Source organism: Eptatretus burgeri, chromosome 2, assembly GCF_056783735.1.
Source record: "Eptatretus burgeri isolate ZD-2024b chromosome 2, Ebu_testis_v1, whole genome shotgun sequence".
Classification (NCBI taxonomy): Eukaryota; Metazoa; Chordata; class Myxini; order Myxiniformes; family Myxinidae; genus Eptatretus; species Eptatretus burgeri.
The window spans coordinates 133,718,342-133,734,497 of record NC_140962.1 but is presented as its reverse complement, the minus strand read 5'-3'; the positions used below and the strand labels follow the sequence as shown (position 1 = coordinate 133,734,497).

The 16,156-nt window shown below is 47.3% G+C and overlaps 2 protein-coding genes across 6 annotated transcripts in view; one reads left to right on the top strand and one right to left on the bottom strand.

The window, feature by feature from the left end:
• Nucleotides 1-7,164, top strand: part of LOC147033194 (twinfilin-1-like) — a 63,515-nt gene extending 56,351 nt beyond the window's left edge. For both annotated transcript variants that reach the window (XM_085871320.1, XM_085871319.1), the window contains exons 8-9: nucleotides 5,671-5,792; nucleotides 6,757-7,164. In XM_085871320.1, coding sequence (XP_085727446.1) covers nucleotides 5,671-5,792; nucleotides 6,757-6,918 — 284 coding nt within the window. In that variant the 3' untranslated portion in view covers nucleotides 6,919-7,164. The remainder of the gene's footprint in view (nucleotides 1-5,670; nucleotides 5,793-6,756) is intronic.
• Nucleotides 7,165-7,857: 693 nt separating this feature from the next.
• LOC147033193 (interleukin-1 receptor-associated kinase 4-like) overlaps nucleotides 7,858-16,156 on the bottom strand; it is a 42,698-nt gene continuing 34,399 nt past the window's right edge. For 3 of the 4 annotated variants that reach the window (XM_085871314.1, XM_085871316.1, XM_085871315.1), the window contains exon 12: nucleotides 7,858-9,011. In XM_085871314.1, coding sequence (XP_085727440.1) covers nucleotides 8,976-9,011 — 36 coding nt within the window. In that variant the 3' untranslated portion in view covers nucleotides 7,858-8,975. The remainder of the gene's footprint in view (nucleotides 9,012-16,156) is intronic. The other variant, XR_015055465.1, reaches the window with a different exon arrangement.

Below are 16,156 nucleotides of genomic sequence, written 5' to 3'. Positions count from 1 at the left end.
ATATATATATATATAAATTTTGTCACATACCCAACCTCTCCACCAAATTTTGGCTGAATCCATCCTTAACTTTTTGAGATATTCTGTTCACAGACAGACAGACAGATAGGCAGGAGTGAAAACATAACCTCCATCCATCCACATTTGGTGGCAGAGGTAATAAATAAATGCACCCCCCCCCCCACCGAACATACACTTAATGTTTTGACTAACAAAAAAATTCTGGTCATGTGATCTAATGATATAGAAATTTTGGATGACAGGCAAGTCAATTACACACACCACACACACACACACACACACACACACACACACACACACACACACACACACACACACACACACACACACACACACACACACACACACACACACACACACACACACACACACACACACACACAATGGTGGTGAGGGGGAGCCGGCACATTACTGATCAAAGTTTTGGATTGCATATTATCCACGAGAATCGCTTTTAGCTCACCTGAAACATAGTTCCAGGGAGCTTACAGGATGGCGCGTCGCTCGTCCGTCCGTCCATAAATACTTTTTTTTTTTTTAAATGTTGAAGGCAACAGTCACGGACTAAATTGACCTCATCGAGGCCAGGCCTTAAATAAAATAACTGCATTAATCGAAAAGTAAGGAAAGAGAGAATAGTCGAAGAGTTTTTGAGGAAGTAAAAAAATCTGCTTTTTGAAAAGGGGAAGGTCATAAGTGTTTGGGGAGACATGAGAAGGTAAAGAGTTCCAGTGTTTGGCAGTGGAGGGGAAGAAACAAACATCGTAACGGCCCACCCTTGAGTTGCCAATGGCCACACAATAATCACGTGATGTAGTGGCTTGTCGAGTATTCCTTGGTCTCGCTAATGTTGGAGGTACACAAGCAACAAGTTCTTGTGAGCAGAAACCAAAGTAATATCTGTATAAAAGAGAAAGAGAGCCTACTATGTGGCGGAATTTGAGCTGGTTGAGTTTTGAGGTCACATTGGTCGAGTTGACAAGTTGAATAACTTTGAATTCAATTCTGTCCAGTAAGTATGTGAAGCTGGAACCTCCCCAGATGTGAGAGCAGTAATCTATCCAAGGATGAATCAATCCTTTTATGTAGTTGGAGAAGAATATATTCAGAGGAGAAGAATCTTCGACATCTGAACAGGACTCCTAATTTCTTTCAGGCAAACTTAGCTATTTGCGTAATGTTTGGATTCCAGGATAAATTTGATGTTGGAGTAGGTTTAGCATTGTAATTGTCGAGGTTTCAAAGGAGATTCAAACCTAGTAGGTTTATTGTATCACATGGTGTAATTGCTGAGCTTTCAAAGAAGATTGGAGAGTTGAGAGGAGTTTTAGAGAGAGAGAGAGAGAGAGATGAGAAGAAGTCGAGTTTTTGAGGCATTAAAGTTAACTTGATTACATTTTTCCCACTGGGAGATCTTGTCCAAATGTAATGTTGAGTCATCAGCATACGAGTGCATTTGGTAATTTGTGGAAGAAAGAAGGTCACTGATAAAAACAAGGAAGAGTGTTGGAGACACAATGGAACCCTGAGGTACACCGTTGTTGATCGGGAAGGGGGGAGATGTTGAACCATCAACAATAAGAGATCGAGTCATCGGAGAGAAAGCTCGATTTGAGAGAGCAGAGTGAAGGAGGAAAGCCGAAAGAGGGAAACTTGGATATCAGACCCCGATGCCAAACTCTGTCAAAGGCTTTTGAGATATCAAGGCCTTCAACAAAGGATTCCCCAAAGTCTCTCAAAAAAGAGGCCCAGACATTCGTAATGCAAGTAGGGCTATCACCTGTCGATCTTCCCTTACGAAAGCCGTATTGGTGGTCAGATAAAAGACTGTGAGATTCAAGATGCTTGAGAAAATGGTAATTGAGAAGACATTCAAATACTTTGGAAACAGTAGAAGTCAGAGCAATAGGACGGTAGTTAGAATGGTTTGAACGATCACCCTTCTTTAAAATAGTTTGTACTAAGGCATGTTTCCAGGAAAGAGGAAAAGTTTGGATTTTTCAACAAAAACGAAACAAACGAGCAAGCACGGGTGCAAGTTCTGAAGCACGTTCCTTGAAGACCCGGGGAGGAATCCCATCTTGCCCGTAGGCCTTGCTTATGTCCAGAGAGAGAGGAGTATTTTTTTGACTGCATGAAAAGAGATTATAGGGAGGGACATAGGATCGGTGAGGGGAGCATCAGAGGGTGATATGGAATGTTTGTCATCCAGTGTGGAGTTAGAGGAGAAGAGAGGAAAGAGTGGGATTTAGAAACTTCTTCTCTGAAACTACAAGAACGATTTCAATGAAAATTGACCACAACCTTCATCACCCTGAATGTACCAAAGTTTGTTCATGGCATTAAAAACTAAAACTAAAAACAAAAAAAATTGGGTTCTATGAGGATTGCCCCCCCAAAATAGGTTTTCCTTTCTTCTCAAACAACACATGCAATTCCACTTCAACTTCACCACAACCTTCATTATCCATGGTGTACCAAAGTTTGTTCATGGCATTAAAAATTAAAAATCGGGGTCTGAGGGGGTCTACGGAGGGAGTTTACAGGGGGTTGTCCCCCCCTAAGGAGGTATTTGCTTTCTTCTCAGAAACAACAATTCCGATGAAAGTTGACTACAGCCTTCATCACCCGTGATGTACCAAAGTGTGCTCACGCTATTATAAAATGAATCGCGGTCGAAGGGGATTTATGGGGGGGGGTGGGGTTTGCCCCCCAAAATAGGTATTTGTTATCGCATTGGTTCATTTTGCTGATTCCATCCCACGTTGACTTCCTCCTGAGTACCATTCTACCAGGTGAGCACCCAGGGGTATTGCCCCTATTTTTTGTATACAAAGTCGAGGCTTGTGGAAGAGCGAGAGCACTGAATGGATCAGGATGCAAGAGAAGAAAAGGAACAGCAGAGATAAGGAGGAAACACCAACAACAGGGTTGAAGGACAAAATAGAGGGGGATTAAAAAAAAAAAAAGCGACGGTGGGAGGAATGAGGGGTAGGGGAGGATGCACGTGGCGGATAAGATGGAGAAAGAAGCAAACTCTCACGAAAGAAAAACTGGAAATTTGGAAGGAGGTGGGCTTGGGGGGTAGAAAAGATCACGGTTTTGTATGAGGGATAATCTGAGGTGGAAGTGAACAGCTGTCTTGACCTAAAGGGAGTGAAAGCTCTTTTTTTCAGATTTCTCACACTGACACAAGAGCTACAGCCTTCGTGACTCGGTGCCAGCATTTTTAAAATGCAGCGCATTCTGGGATATCTTGTGCAACATCGAACGTATATTTTTTTGTTCTGAATAACAATTATTTTGATAGAAAAATTAAAATTGTTTGGTTATAATGCATCAGTTTGCTTTAAAACAGAGAGGCAATACCCCTGGGCGCTCACCTGGTAGTGGCTAGATAAGATAACCAGGGAACCACTGGTAGGTATGGATGACCCAAAAAATATATAACTGAGAAAAAGTAAACACCTATGGATTTTTTTTTATTGGTACATCACGGGTGAAGTTTGTGGTCAAGTTTCATCAAAATTGTGTGTGTGTGGTTTCAGAGAAGAAAGCAAATACATATTTTGGGGAGGCAACTCTCACATCGAATCCCTTCAACCCCAATTTCGCACATCATGGGTGATGAAGTTTGTGGTAAAGTTTCATCAGGATTGTGTGTGTAGTTTCTGAGACGTGTCCATTTCTTCCTCAAAGTCCCTGTCGTGTAAGGACCTGAGAGTCCCTGTAGCGTCCATCTTGTTTACCCCATGTACCCTACCCCATTCCTCTCCCTTCCACAGATCTCTTCATGAATGTGTCGATTCCCCACTGTTTTTTCCTTCCATCTTATCTCCTGCTCCCCTTGTTATATATTCTGTGTTAGCTCTTATAAGAGCCTTGATATTGTATTGGTGACCATGTTGAGGTCGTGGAGAGATTCACTTACCTTGGCAGTGATATTCATGTCTCTGCTGGTTCTGAGTCAGAGGTCAATAGACGTCTGGGTCGGGCCTGGGGAGTCATGGATTCACTGGATCATGGGGTGTGGCGCTGCCGGTACCTGTGCGGGAGGACGAAAGTCCGAGTCTTCAGGTCCTTGGTGCTTCCAGTCTTGCTCTATGGATGTGAGACTTGGACTCTGACCAAGGATCTGAGACGGAGACTTAATTCCTTTGGTACCAGGTCTCTTCAGAGAATCCTTGGCTATCGCTGATCGGACTTTGTGTCCAACGAGCGGTTGCTGAGAGACTCAAATGAGATTTGTTACCTGCATAGTCCGTGGGCGTCAGCTGCGGCTGTATGGACATGTGGCTCGTTTTCCTGATGCTGATCCTGCTCACTAGATTCTCTCAGCAAGGGAGTCTCCTGAGTGTTGGAGGCCAATGGGCGGACCACGTTCCTCGTGGTTGGAGCAGGTTGATTGGCATCTCAAGGAGATGGGGATGGGCCTTGCATCTGCCTGGGGGATGGCCAGACAGAGGCCTCTGGAATACCGGCGGAAAGTGGACGCAGTGATGCGCTGCTCCGGCGCATGCTCCCATACCTGACCTGATATTGTATCTCTGATCTCGAAATTAAAAACATTTCAAAAAGCAAATACCAATTTTGGGGGGCAACCCCCACATCGAATCCCTTAGACCCCAATTTTTTTTAAATATCATGAACAAACTTTAGTACATCATGGGTGATGAATATTGTGATAAAGTTTCATCGAAAACATATGTTTAGTTTCAGAAAAGAAGTTGAAAGTATTTGTGGATGGACGGATGAACGGACTGATCGAGGGACAACGCGCCATCCCATAAGCTCCCTGGAACCCAGTTCCAGGGAGCTAAAAAAAAAACGTTTTATCTCAACTTCAAAAATATACACCGCCATAGCAGCAAAATGAGCTCAAGGATCAATACATGCATTACAGCACAATAGATTGCTTGAGAATTACCTGAAGATAATGACTCACTAAAGACTTGAGAGTTACCAACGAGCTAATACTGTGATAATCTGATAGGCGTCACATATCACTCGGTAAGAGTCATTTGGCACATTCAATATGTCACGTCGTTCATCATTGTGTTTCATATTTTTGGGATGCGGGTTATTCCATAGAAACTCTGGAAACTGTGCCGGGTGGATGCAGATTAAAGGTAAAACAAAGGAATACTGAACCCTAGTACATTATGACGACATTAAGTCATGGGCATGGGCATGGCAGATGCCGTGCGCCTTGAATGAAATGCAATGAAAAATTTTCTCATCCAAAAAAAAACAAAAACAAAAATAAATGTAAACATTTAATAAGGAGATGAATAAGTTGTAGATGAACTGCACTCACCATCATGGCCCACTAGTTGATTAGAATTTTATTAGCACTTAGCCTGTGCCCTTGCTGAAGGTTGAAGATTTGGAGAGTTATGACGATCAAACGGCTTGGCCTAATTGCTAATTATTTGGCCGAATGAACCATTTAGTTGAAGATTTGTGGAACATTGCACAGTATGGATTAACACTTCACCCTCGCAAAGATTATTCAACTCTTGGCAAAGAGGCAATGGAGAAAACCCGTGCTTTATGATTTAACTTGACCATCACATGGCGCTCTTGTGCTCCAGAATGCTATTGCGATTGCAGAGCAGTAAGTACTCGATGTCATCCCGCTTCTCGCAGTATTCATCTACTCGATGCCAGGAAGTAAGTGCAGCATTCGCGAACGCATGCTTTACTCGAGCTGCAAGAGTTCCCTTCTCTCCTTCGCTGAGAAGTCCATTGGTCTCAGCATTGCAAGGAAGGTAAGGTGTTGTGATATATATATATATATATATATATATATATATATATATATATATATATATATATATGTATATGTATATGTATTTTAAATGGAGCCAAAATGATGAACAATGCTATTTCTTTCAATGAATACAACTTATGTCTGAATGTAGCATGGATCTGGCAGGATAGCCTCGGCCTGAGAGGTACTCACACTCACTTTTGAGCCATCTCGCCCAGGTTTGAATCTCGACCAAGCTTTAAACTGTCATCCTGATGTTGTTGCATGCTGGGTGATACAAAAACATGTACACCATCAAACAGAAGGATGTTGAGCTTGAAGAGCCGTCGGCCAGCGTTGGTCGTTGGTGCATGTTAAAGATTCCACGGTGTCTTTCGCCACGAGTTATCGCAGGCATCCTGGAACAAATTACAAATCCCTGCCTAAATCACCTTCATTCGAACGTCAGGCCTGGCTCGCTGGCACAATGAAGACTTGGGCCAAAAACATTCTCTGGCCGATCCAACTAGGTGAGTAACATTGAGGGCATTGCAGTACTTGTAGTAGTAGTAGTAGTAGTAGTAGTAGTAGTAGTAGTAGTAAACCCAAGGTATTGTTAATTTAAAGAGATTTTAACATAGCATGAAGGTTAGCAGATTGAATCGGTAACTTGCTGGTAGCGAATGGAAAAACAATGGTGGAAGGAAGCAAAAAGAAAAGAAAAAAGAAAAAAAAAACTAAGAAGTTTTGCTTGACTGTGGGCAGGAAACTGTTTTTGTTTATTTATTTATTTTGATAGAGAAGTGTTTAACATGATATCAAAATACACCAATAACAATGTTGGTAACTAGTTACCAAAACATGACAGCATGATTTGCATTCTGTGAGAATACTGGAATAGAGATGTGCCATAGACGGACATGATGGGCTGAATGACCTTTTTGTTGTGGTTCCTTTGTCCATGGATTATTTCCCTTCTCAAGCTTGAAGTTGACAGCGGAGACGAGCTCTCAGCTGAGAACCTGTACGAAGAAGTACATCCCAAGAAAGAGGCTCCGCCAGCAAACTTCGCTCGACCCCGTGGACCTCCCGGCACACGGGGAGGTCGTAGAATCATCCGTGATCCCCAAGCAGAAGGTTATTGAATGGTCGGTTGAGCAAGAAGCATTTAGTGGCCGATTTTGGACTGAAACTGCACGAGAGAATCAAGGAACACTGAAATCTCCACTTGTGTGTGGGTTTCCAGTGAGGGTACAGAGCCAAGTGTCTGAGAGTCAAGCCTGAGGGACCACAGTGGCATGTGCAGGTTGATTCATCCATAGTTTAGCACATGCCGGAGTTTACATTTTGCGGTGAAATTATGCTCTCCATTAAAATGTCCATATATCTGATGTGATGCATTCTGTGATCTTATTTTTTGTTTGTTTGTTTTCGGTCTCCTCGATCTCATTTACTGCCTGGTACGAATTGTTTTGTTAAGTTTGACTCCTGACACACCTACAGGTCACTAAGATTATATACAACTCAGCTGTAACTCAACTACGATTGTTGTGTATAATAGGAGAGTTCCATGGTATACAGCTGGTAAGATATGCCTGACTGTGTAATGGAAGCTCGTAACGATCTGTTACTTAGTGTAGCCATTTGGAATGAAACCTTCATTGCTGCACTCGTTTCCTCAAGTCACCACCACAGGCATTTTGCCCAAATCGCTCCAAAATTTATTTGGCTTTTATCACTCCAGATAACCTTCAGCATCCTCGAGCAGTGACACTACTCTCAGTTCCCCAGCTGTGATGTTGTTACCTATTGTCTTCTTTTGTATTGGGTGCAGTGTTCATTTCAATTTTTTATTATTATTATTATTTTTGCTGCCTTGGAATTACTTGCATGATACGTGCACTTTTTTTTTTTATAATTCTAAAATTCATTTTCAGCCATCAAAATGTTATTTCACCATTGTTTAATTGTTTGTTTTATTTTTGTTTGAAGTGAGGTGTTCATGCTCAAGACATCTCTTGATTGTAACAAAATCCTTTAATACGAATGGTCACAGCAAAAAAGCTTCCATCAACTTGAAATGCTTGCATTATATATATATATATACATACACACACGCACACGTGCTCCATGTGCAGGAGTGCTGTGGGAATGTTTATTTTGCTTCTCAAATTGAAATCTTAAGATGGAAACTACTCTGCATCTACCAGTAGCCTTTTACAGTGCAGCAGTGTTTTTGATAATGTTACTAATAAAATTGAATGTTAAAAAAATAATGTATGAAAGTACATATTAGCTCTTTGGGTATGCTAGTGGTCTGATTGTGAGAGGACCGGACTTGCATCCCAGAAGATAAGGGTTCAAATCTGGATTAAGGTACAGTCGTAGGATTAATATATATATATATATATATATATATATATATATATATATATATATATATATATATATATATATATATATATATATATATATATATATATATATATATATATATATATATATGGATTCTGAGCTTCTGGAAACAGATCGTTGGTTAAAAAACAATTATATATATATATATATAATTTTAATTAAAATACCGGGCGTAGTGGCGTGCGCCTGTAATCCGGCTACTCGGAGGCTTGGGTTGGAGGATCGCTTGAGGACGGGAGCTCTGCGCTGGGCGTGCTATGAGAGGGTGTTGGGCAGCCTGGAATCATGGCGAAACCCAATCCTTATCCCTGTGTCATAAGAGGTGACCAGGGTTGCGTCAGGAAGGGCATCCGACGTAAAACCTGTGCCAAATCAGTATGCGGATCATAATGGATGATCCGCTGTGGCGACCCTGAACGGGAGCATCGGAAAGATGAACAACAACATGTAATTTTAATTTTAAAAAAACATTGAATTGACTTATTGACCTTTTCGGGAGGTGGTAACTGCCTGTCCCACACAGTCTGGTCCACGAGTGATGCCTGGTCCACCCCACACTGTGGTTAACTCAATGTTCTCAGGGTACCTCGGGATGGGCATGAAAATGCAACAAGAAAGGGGAGCAGCACTCATATCCCGCCAAACTAAACTGTAGGGCTGGCCTACTTGGTGATGGAATCCTGAGTTCAAATCCAATTATGGTGTCATTTGTTTTTTCGCTCTGTTTACCTGCAAAACTACTCTCCTCTAATGTATATACAAGCTTCTGGGAGACCAAACAACCTGCCTACAATGTGGACACTTCTTGTACATCTTGCAGCACCTGTAAGAAAAGATACACATCAGTGAAAGCTCACACCATGGTACAAGAGATAAAATGAATGGGAAAAGCCCAACTACTCTCACCCCCCCTGCCCCCCCCCCAAACCACCATTCCCCTTCACTTCACATTGTTGTACATGATTAAATAACCATGAATATATATTTAGTTTGGTCCACCAGATTTCACTGAATATCTACCAAAGTTATAGAGGAAGTGACATCAACACGGCTCAAAGCATTCTGGGTAAAACCAAGACAGCAACCAATAGCCTCAGGTTGCTGTGGAACAGATGTATATAGTGGGGCGGCTTAGCCCAAATATTCAAAAGAATTGTGCATTTTGTGATACAAGCACCAAATTTGGCACAAATTTACATTAATATGTTGCGAACATTTTCAGATATTGGGCTTGAAATTGAAACTTGAAATTCTCTCTTTATGTCCGCCATATTGGATTTCAAAATGACCGCCACTTGAAATCTACATTTGCTATTATCTCTGGACGTAATGCAGCTATTGACTTGATTCTGGTATCTAAATGTATGTTTTGGGGGGCAAGGAATCCAATGGTACCATTTTCAACTTAATATTATCAATCACAGTCTGTTATATAATTTTATTTGGAAATTATCCAGGCAAATATTGGATTCAACACAATACTTTGAAAAGATTTAAAAAGAATTGAATTGTAGTTCTGTAAATGTCTTCGGTATAATACTGACATGCTACATGGTCTAGTATTTGAGGCTAGGTGTACTGGTATCTGAGGCTAGGTATATACCGGACTGAAGATACGTGTACATAAACAGTGTCATGTTAACAAGTTCAGCATTGCCACAAGTACATGTATGTTGTTGACTCATCGTCATGTGCAGTCCCCTTCATATATATATTGTTGTGGTTACCAAATTCGCAAACCACCATTCAGGTCCCTTAGGTGAGGTATCTCGGCAAGCATGTGTAGTTAGGCCCAAACCCGTTGTCTAGTGGGAATACATGTCATTTATGCGTGCTGCGACTCTTCAGGATAGCCGTTTTTCTTTTACTATCTTTATTTTGGACCAACCGCCATGATTACCACCACAACCACAACATCAACCAACAACCACAACCACCGCTTCACCACAACAGCCACGACCTTCACGTCACACCTCGCAACCGTAGCATCGCCACCGTTCTTGCCCCGCTGTGGGTACCGGTGTTGGACTCGTGCAGGGCGCGCGTCGAACAGCGTGTACAAAATCACGGATTTTGTGCTTCAAAAACGGATCAAAAACGACACACGCCCACTTTTTGCCGTCCAATCGGTGAGCGAGGGGCGATTTGGCCCCGCCTCCAGGACGATCGATATATGCAAATTTGTGGATCAAAAAGCCTTCACGCCCACTTTTTCTCGGGCCAATGGGGAGCGAGGTGAAAGGTCAAAGGGAGGGGGTCAAAGGCGAAGCTACGGGGGGATAAAAGGACCGTGTTCGTCAGTCAGGAGAGTGGAGAGTCGGAGAGTCCAGAGGCGGAGAGTAGGAGAGTCGGAAGCAGAGGGTCAAGACTTCGCGGGCGGTGGAGCTGCTCGTCGTGTGCGTTGGAGTCGGAACGGAGGGGACGGAGCTGTGGAAAGGCGGCGACACCAGACGAGGGGGTGCTCGCGTCGTGCAGGAAGCTGCACCCGAGGGAGGCCGACAGCGCGACCTGGCCGAGGTGGAGACGCTCGTCGCGGGATAATAAAGATCCTCTATACCCCGAGCATCAGCAACCCCCTCCTGTTTCCCCCCGCGCTGAGATAGTGCGACCAAGGGGGCCCCTTTCCCACCCCCTACCAGACACTGTCCGCGAGGCCCGCGGAGTTGAGGCGCCATCGCCGCTCCGCGTCTCATCACCAGACGGGTAGGCGCGACCCGGTCTCGGCCTCAGGCCCGCCTCATCCTTGAGGGTATTCTTTTCCTTGGTTTTGGGTATGTGTTGTCGGCGCCGTCTGTGAGGTAGAATTGTATCAGTGTTGCCGTGTGCTCGGTAGTCGGTATTAGCTCTGCATTGTCTTCGCTTTTATATTTGCTTTTTGTGTAAATTGAATTGTGTCTTTTCTGTGTGCTTTTGGTGGAATTGAATATGTGTGCTTCCCGTGTGCCGCGAATAAATGTGCTTTTGTGTTGAACTGTTTCCGGCTTCGCTTCGTCATTTCTCCCATTGAATCCTCATCTTGCTTCACGTAAAGGGTTGGTAGTGGGCTGAATACGCCCGATAATTAATCGAACCGTCGAGGTCGACGATAATACCGCTCGGTTATTCTGATAGTACGGAACGGGTCGCTTAAGTGGCCCGTGTCCGAAGTCGACCTGCGGCGAGGTGCGATCGCCCGGTCTACCCTCCGCGTGGGTACTTAGGTAGGTCGAATTTGGCGAGCAACCCTATCCCACGCGGGGGCTGATTGGCTCGATCGCGGTGAGACCGAAAGGTCCACCCGTGACTGGTTCCCGGCGTTAGTCCGAGAGGGTCACGACTGGATTGTCCGTCCGGTGGGCGACGTGCCGCGATTCGAGTTACGTGGCCGTCCGCACGCCGGCGGGCGCGAAATCCGCAACACTGGTGTCAGGTCGTGCGATACAAATCCATCGCCCTCCTCGCGGCACTGGTATTGGAGAACGGGACAACGGGCTCTCCTGTCTCCAGCGAAATTCACGGGAATCGGTCCAGGGGTGAGAGAAGCGACCCCCGATTCCCTCCAAATTACGAGCGAGCTAAATTAACCCTTCACGAGAAGCAAGATGGCGTCTCAAGGCGAGCGGGAGCCGGGGGTATTAGAAATGTATATGTGTAATAATGTAGAGTCCATGGTCCAGGATGGAATCCCCGAGCAGGAAATGTTGATTGTGCAGGAACACGGACTCGCCCAACTGAACCCAGGGCCCGAGGTGGGTGCGGCAGCGGCCGCGGTGTATGACACCTCCCCCCCCCCTCTCCACCAAGACCCTTCCCCAACCCTTGCCGAAACGGCTCAGCTGAGTGCATCCAACATGGCCCAGCTATGCGCCATGCTGGCGGCAATGAACACCAAGATGAATGCGAAAATGATCGAAAAAATGGATGCAAATACAAACGAAATGAAAGGCATGAACAAACAAATGATCGAAAGGATGGATGCGAATACACAAAAATTGGATGCGAATACACAACAAATGAACGGAATGGAAACAAACATGAAGGAAGAAATGAAAAAGCTACGGGGTGAGACGCAGAACATGGGCCGATGCCTGCAGGCGGGCATGAAGGCCGTGACAACGGAAATAATAGTGGAGACAAGGGAGGTAAAGGGTGAAGAGTTGGCAGTGACGGTAGCCGGGAAGGGAACGATAGAGGAGAGACTACACGAGGAAGACGGGGTAAGTGACGCACACACTCACACGGAGGTAGTGGAGGATAATGGGGGTGAGCTGCCGGACTGGGTAGAGACCCAGTGCGAGCACCTGGATGGCCTCCTCCAGGAACGAGGGGAGGGAGTATGCCCCCTTGAGGCGAGTCACGACCAGGTGAGTTCGGTCGTGCTTTGCGAGGTTGAGGGGACGAGTGCTGTGGACAGGTGCTTGGAGAGCTTGGGGGGTATAGAGGCCCCGGAGACCCTTGTGGGGACACGAATCCCCAGTGTGGTTGTCCCGGTGTGTGTGGTGCAAGGTGTGAGTGCGTCCCCGTGTGTGGAGGCGACCCCGTGTGTGAGTGGTGTGGTGGCGATGGTGCCGGAGTACGTGCTTCCCAGCACGCCGTGTGTGGATGAGGCACGGAGTGTGAGTGAGGCACCGCGGGTTAGTGCCCCCGCGTGTGTGGGTGAGGCACCGTGTGTGGAAGGGACCGCGTGTGTGAGTGTCGCCGTGTGTGTGAGTGAGGCACCGCGCGTGAGTTCCCCCGCGTGTGTGAGTGAGGCACGGAGTGTGGATGAGGCACCGCGGGTGAGTGCCCCCGCGTGTGTAAGTAGTATGGTTTGTGTGAGTGGTGAGGCACCGTGCGTGAGTGAACGGCCGTGTGCAAGGTCGCTGTGTGCAAGGGAGACCGTGTGTGTGAGAGAGCGGTATGTGAGGGAGATGTCGGTTGGCATGCGGGAGCACGCAGCCGCGTCTCCCGGTGTGAATGTGATGGAGTGGAGTGTGTGCGTCGTGACACGCAGGAATGCGTGGGTCGAATGGAGACGGAGACGGCGACATGGGAGGAACGAAAGCCGAGTAGCGGCTGTAGTTGCTTCGGGGACCGTGCCGGGTTCACCCAGCAGTGAGCACGAGGTTCGTGCTGTGCAACGCACGAGACCACCACGTGCTCGCTTGCGAGAGTGAAGTCCCGGTCCGGAAACGCACGCGGTGGATTTGCCGATCCCGCGGACGGACAAAGTTTAGGCAGGTAAATGGATTTGGACCGGACGGGTTCTCCACGCGATCGTGTGTGTTAAGCTCCAACGGGCAAAGCACATGTGTTCGCGTGGGGAACCCCTCGAGACGTGGGGCTTGTGTTTTTTTTATGCGCACGGTGACGCCATGGCTGCACGTGGGGTTGGAATCCGGCAGGAGGGGTATCTCTGCCGGATGGTACCGTCCAAGGAGGGACGAGGAACACGCGCAGCTGCATGACGTCACGGGCAGGTGCGAAGTGCGCGAGTTGCCGCGCTGGCGCTGCGCATGTAAAGAAAAAAAAAAAAAAGAACAAGCCTCACTTTCGGGTGCACAGGATTCCTGGGCAAGGGGTGGAAGACCCCCTTGACCCCTGGGCACAGGATGGAAACTAGTTAGGGGGAAGGGTTAGCTTAGTTAGACCGACTTCATGGGGCAGGGGTAAGTCCTCATGGAGTCCGTGGAATGGATTAGTTAGAGGGATTGCAGCGAGATTTAGGTTGGGTAAATAATTTTTGGGACATTGAAGACAGTGACAGACAGTGAATGTGTAGAGGGGACGTAGTTTAGCTACGTAGTGTTAAAAGGAACGTGCTGTAGTTTAAGGGACGACGTGGGAGCACGAGTTAGTTAGGGGATGTAGTTAGAAGGATGGCAGAGTTCAGCGGTGTGTGTGTTGAAGAGTTGGAGAGTTGTGAGGTGAGTACATGGTGAGTGAGTGAGGCCAGCGGGTCTGTGTGTATGGAGTGAATGGGGAATGCATGGTGCGATGAGTGATTGGGGGGAGGAGTGACTCCCGCCCAAGGGACCCCGGGGTCAGTATAAAGTGAGTTAGGGGGTTAGTTAAATTGAAATATGGAGGTCGTTTTGTTGTTGGTGGGAAAGTAGGCTCGAGACCCATTTGGAGGGGTGCAGGAGCCCTGTTGACGGGCTTGGGAGCGTGGCTGCGAAAGGTGAGTATCGCTGAGTGGGTACCCCGGGCACCAGGCTAGTCGGCCGCGGTAGGCCATGGGCCCATGGGGGGCCGGGATAGAGTAGTGGGCACGGGTGCGCCTGCTTGGTGCGGGGGCCCGGGGCGCCATTAGCCGCGTGGGCAGTGTTGTGGGCACGGGTGACCCTCGGAAAGGGGCCCGGGAGGCCGGCCTGCCACGTGTGCGTTTCAGGGGAGGTGCCATGGGGGGCACTCCCCGGTGTTAGGGAGCTGGTAGGCTCGGAGGCAGTGTAGTGCCCGGGGGTGCCATAGCGGAAGAATCGGCAGAGGGTCGTACCTGCCAAAGGGAGCCACGTGTCCCAGCCAGGAGACCGTGTGAGGGCACGGAGAGAAAATTGGGGGGCGAGGCCCGAAATTGTGAGGACACCAACACAGGCGACGGGAATCTGGGTTGTTAGAACCAATAGTTTAAGCGAGAGGCGCTTGTTGAAAGCCCCGGGGTAGTTTAACAGTTAAATGGTTAGGGTAGATTAGGAGATGTACCCCTCCGCACCATCCATCCCCTCGCTCTAGTTGTGGGCCGCTGGACCCACTTGGGTTATAGATCGCCGAACTCTGGGGAGGCCATTCTGAGGCTTCGTTGGGCCTCGGCACAGGACGTTAGCTCTCCCTTATTCCCCTCCGGGAAGGGAACGTAGGGGTTGGGAGTAGGCTAGGTGACAGGATAGGTTAGCCGAACAAGGACGATAAAGGGGGTTAGGGGACGATTTATAGTGGGGAGGTAAACATAAAAATAAAAAAATAAGTTGGGGCTAAATTGGGGTTTGACAAATTAAGGGAGTGGGTATGTACAGTGACAGGCAAAGGCGATAGGTTGGGAGGGAGACAGGTAGGTAGGTCCGAGCCCGCCCTCCAAGTGGCCAGCACCACCGCACTCCCTCCACCAACCTCCACTGAATGACAAGAGCTGGCCAACTTCATCGGCTGGCCGTGTTTTGCTTCAAGGCGGAGGCCGGCCAACTTCATCGGCAGCTGTTGTTTTGCTGCAAGGCCTGTGCCATCGGCTGGCCGTGTTTGCTTCAAGGCCTGTGCCGGCCAGTTCATCTGCCCGCTATGTTTGCCTGCAGCGGCCTTCTTCTGCGGGCTGTGTTTGCCTGCTCACCTTTGCCATGCCATGCCCACTGCCCACGTTCACCAGCCCCGTTCAATTTTTGCTTTGCCCCCCCTGTTCATTTCCATGTGCGCCAGGATCCGCAAGGCAACAGTTTGCAAGCTGCAAGAACTGCCCTGTTGGCAGCTACAACACGGGCCTGCAGTGGCGGCCCATGCACCGTGTTTGTGTTCATGCATCCATTCGTTGTGCTCATTGCGTGTGCCACTTGAGCTGGCACGGAGACTGCGTTTGTGCAGCCCATGCACCGTTGTGGTTCACTGCGTTCAGTTCAAAAGGGAAGGCCTTGGACTGCGTGTGAGCAGCCAGCCACGTTCCCTGTCACCTGCATTGTTTGAGCCAGAGACTGCATGCGGGCAGCCTGGCTCCCTGCTAACTGCTTTCTTTTTGCAGAGTTCAATGATCCTGGGCCATGGTTTAGTGTAAAATTTGTAAGTTAAGGTTAAGATTTACTGTAAATATGAGTGCGCCCCCCCCCCCCGGCATGTCTGTCTAGCGCCGGCAATTTTATTTAAGTCGTCCGTGTGAGTGAGTTTGTTTAGATAGTTACGCAGCCCTCAGGTTATTTATTTTGGGGACACGAATACCATGAATGTCGCACCCAGGGATCCGTAGGTAAAATGTACTAGGGGAAAACTACACATGATGGCACACGAAAATTTGACGACTCGGGACGAGTC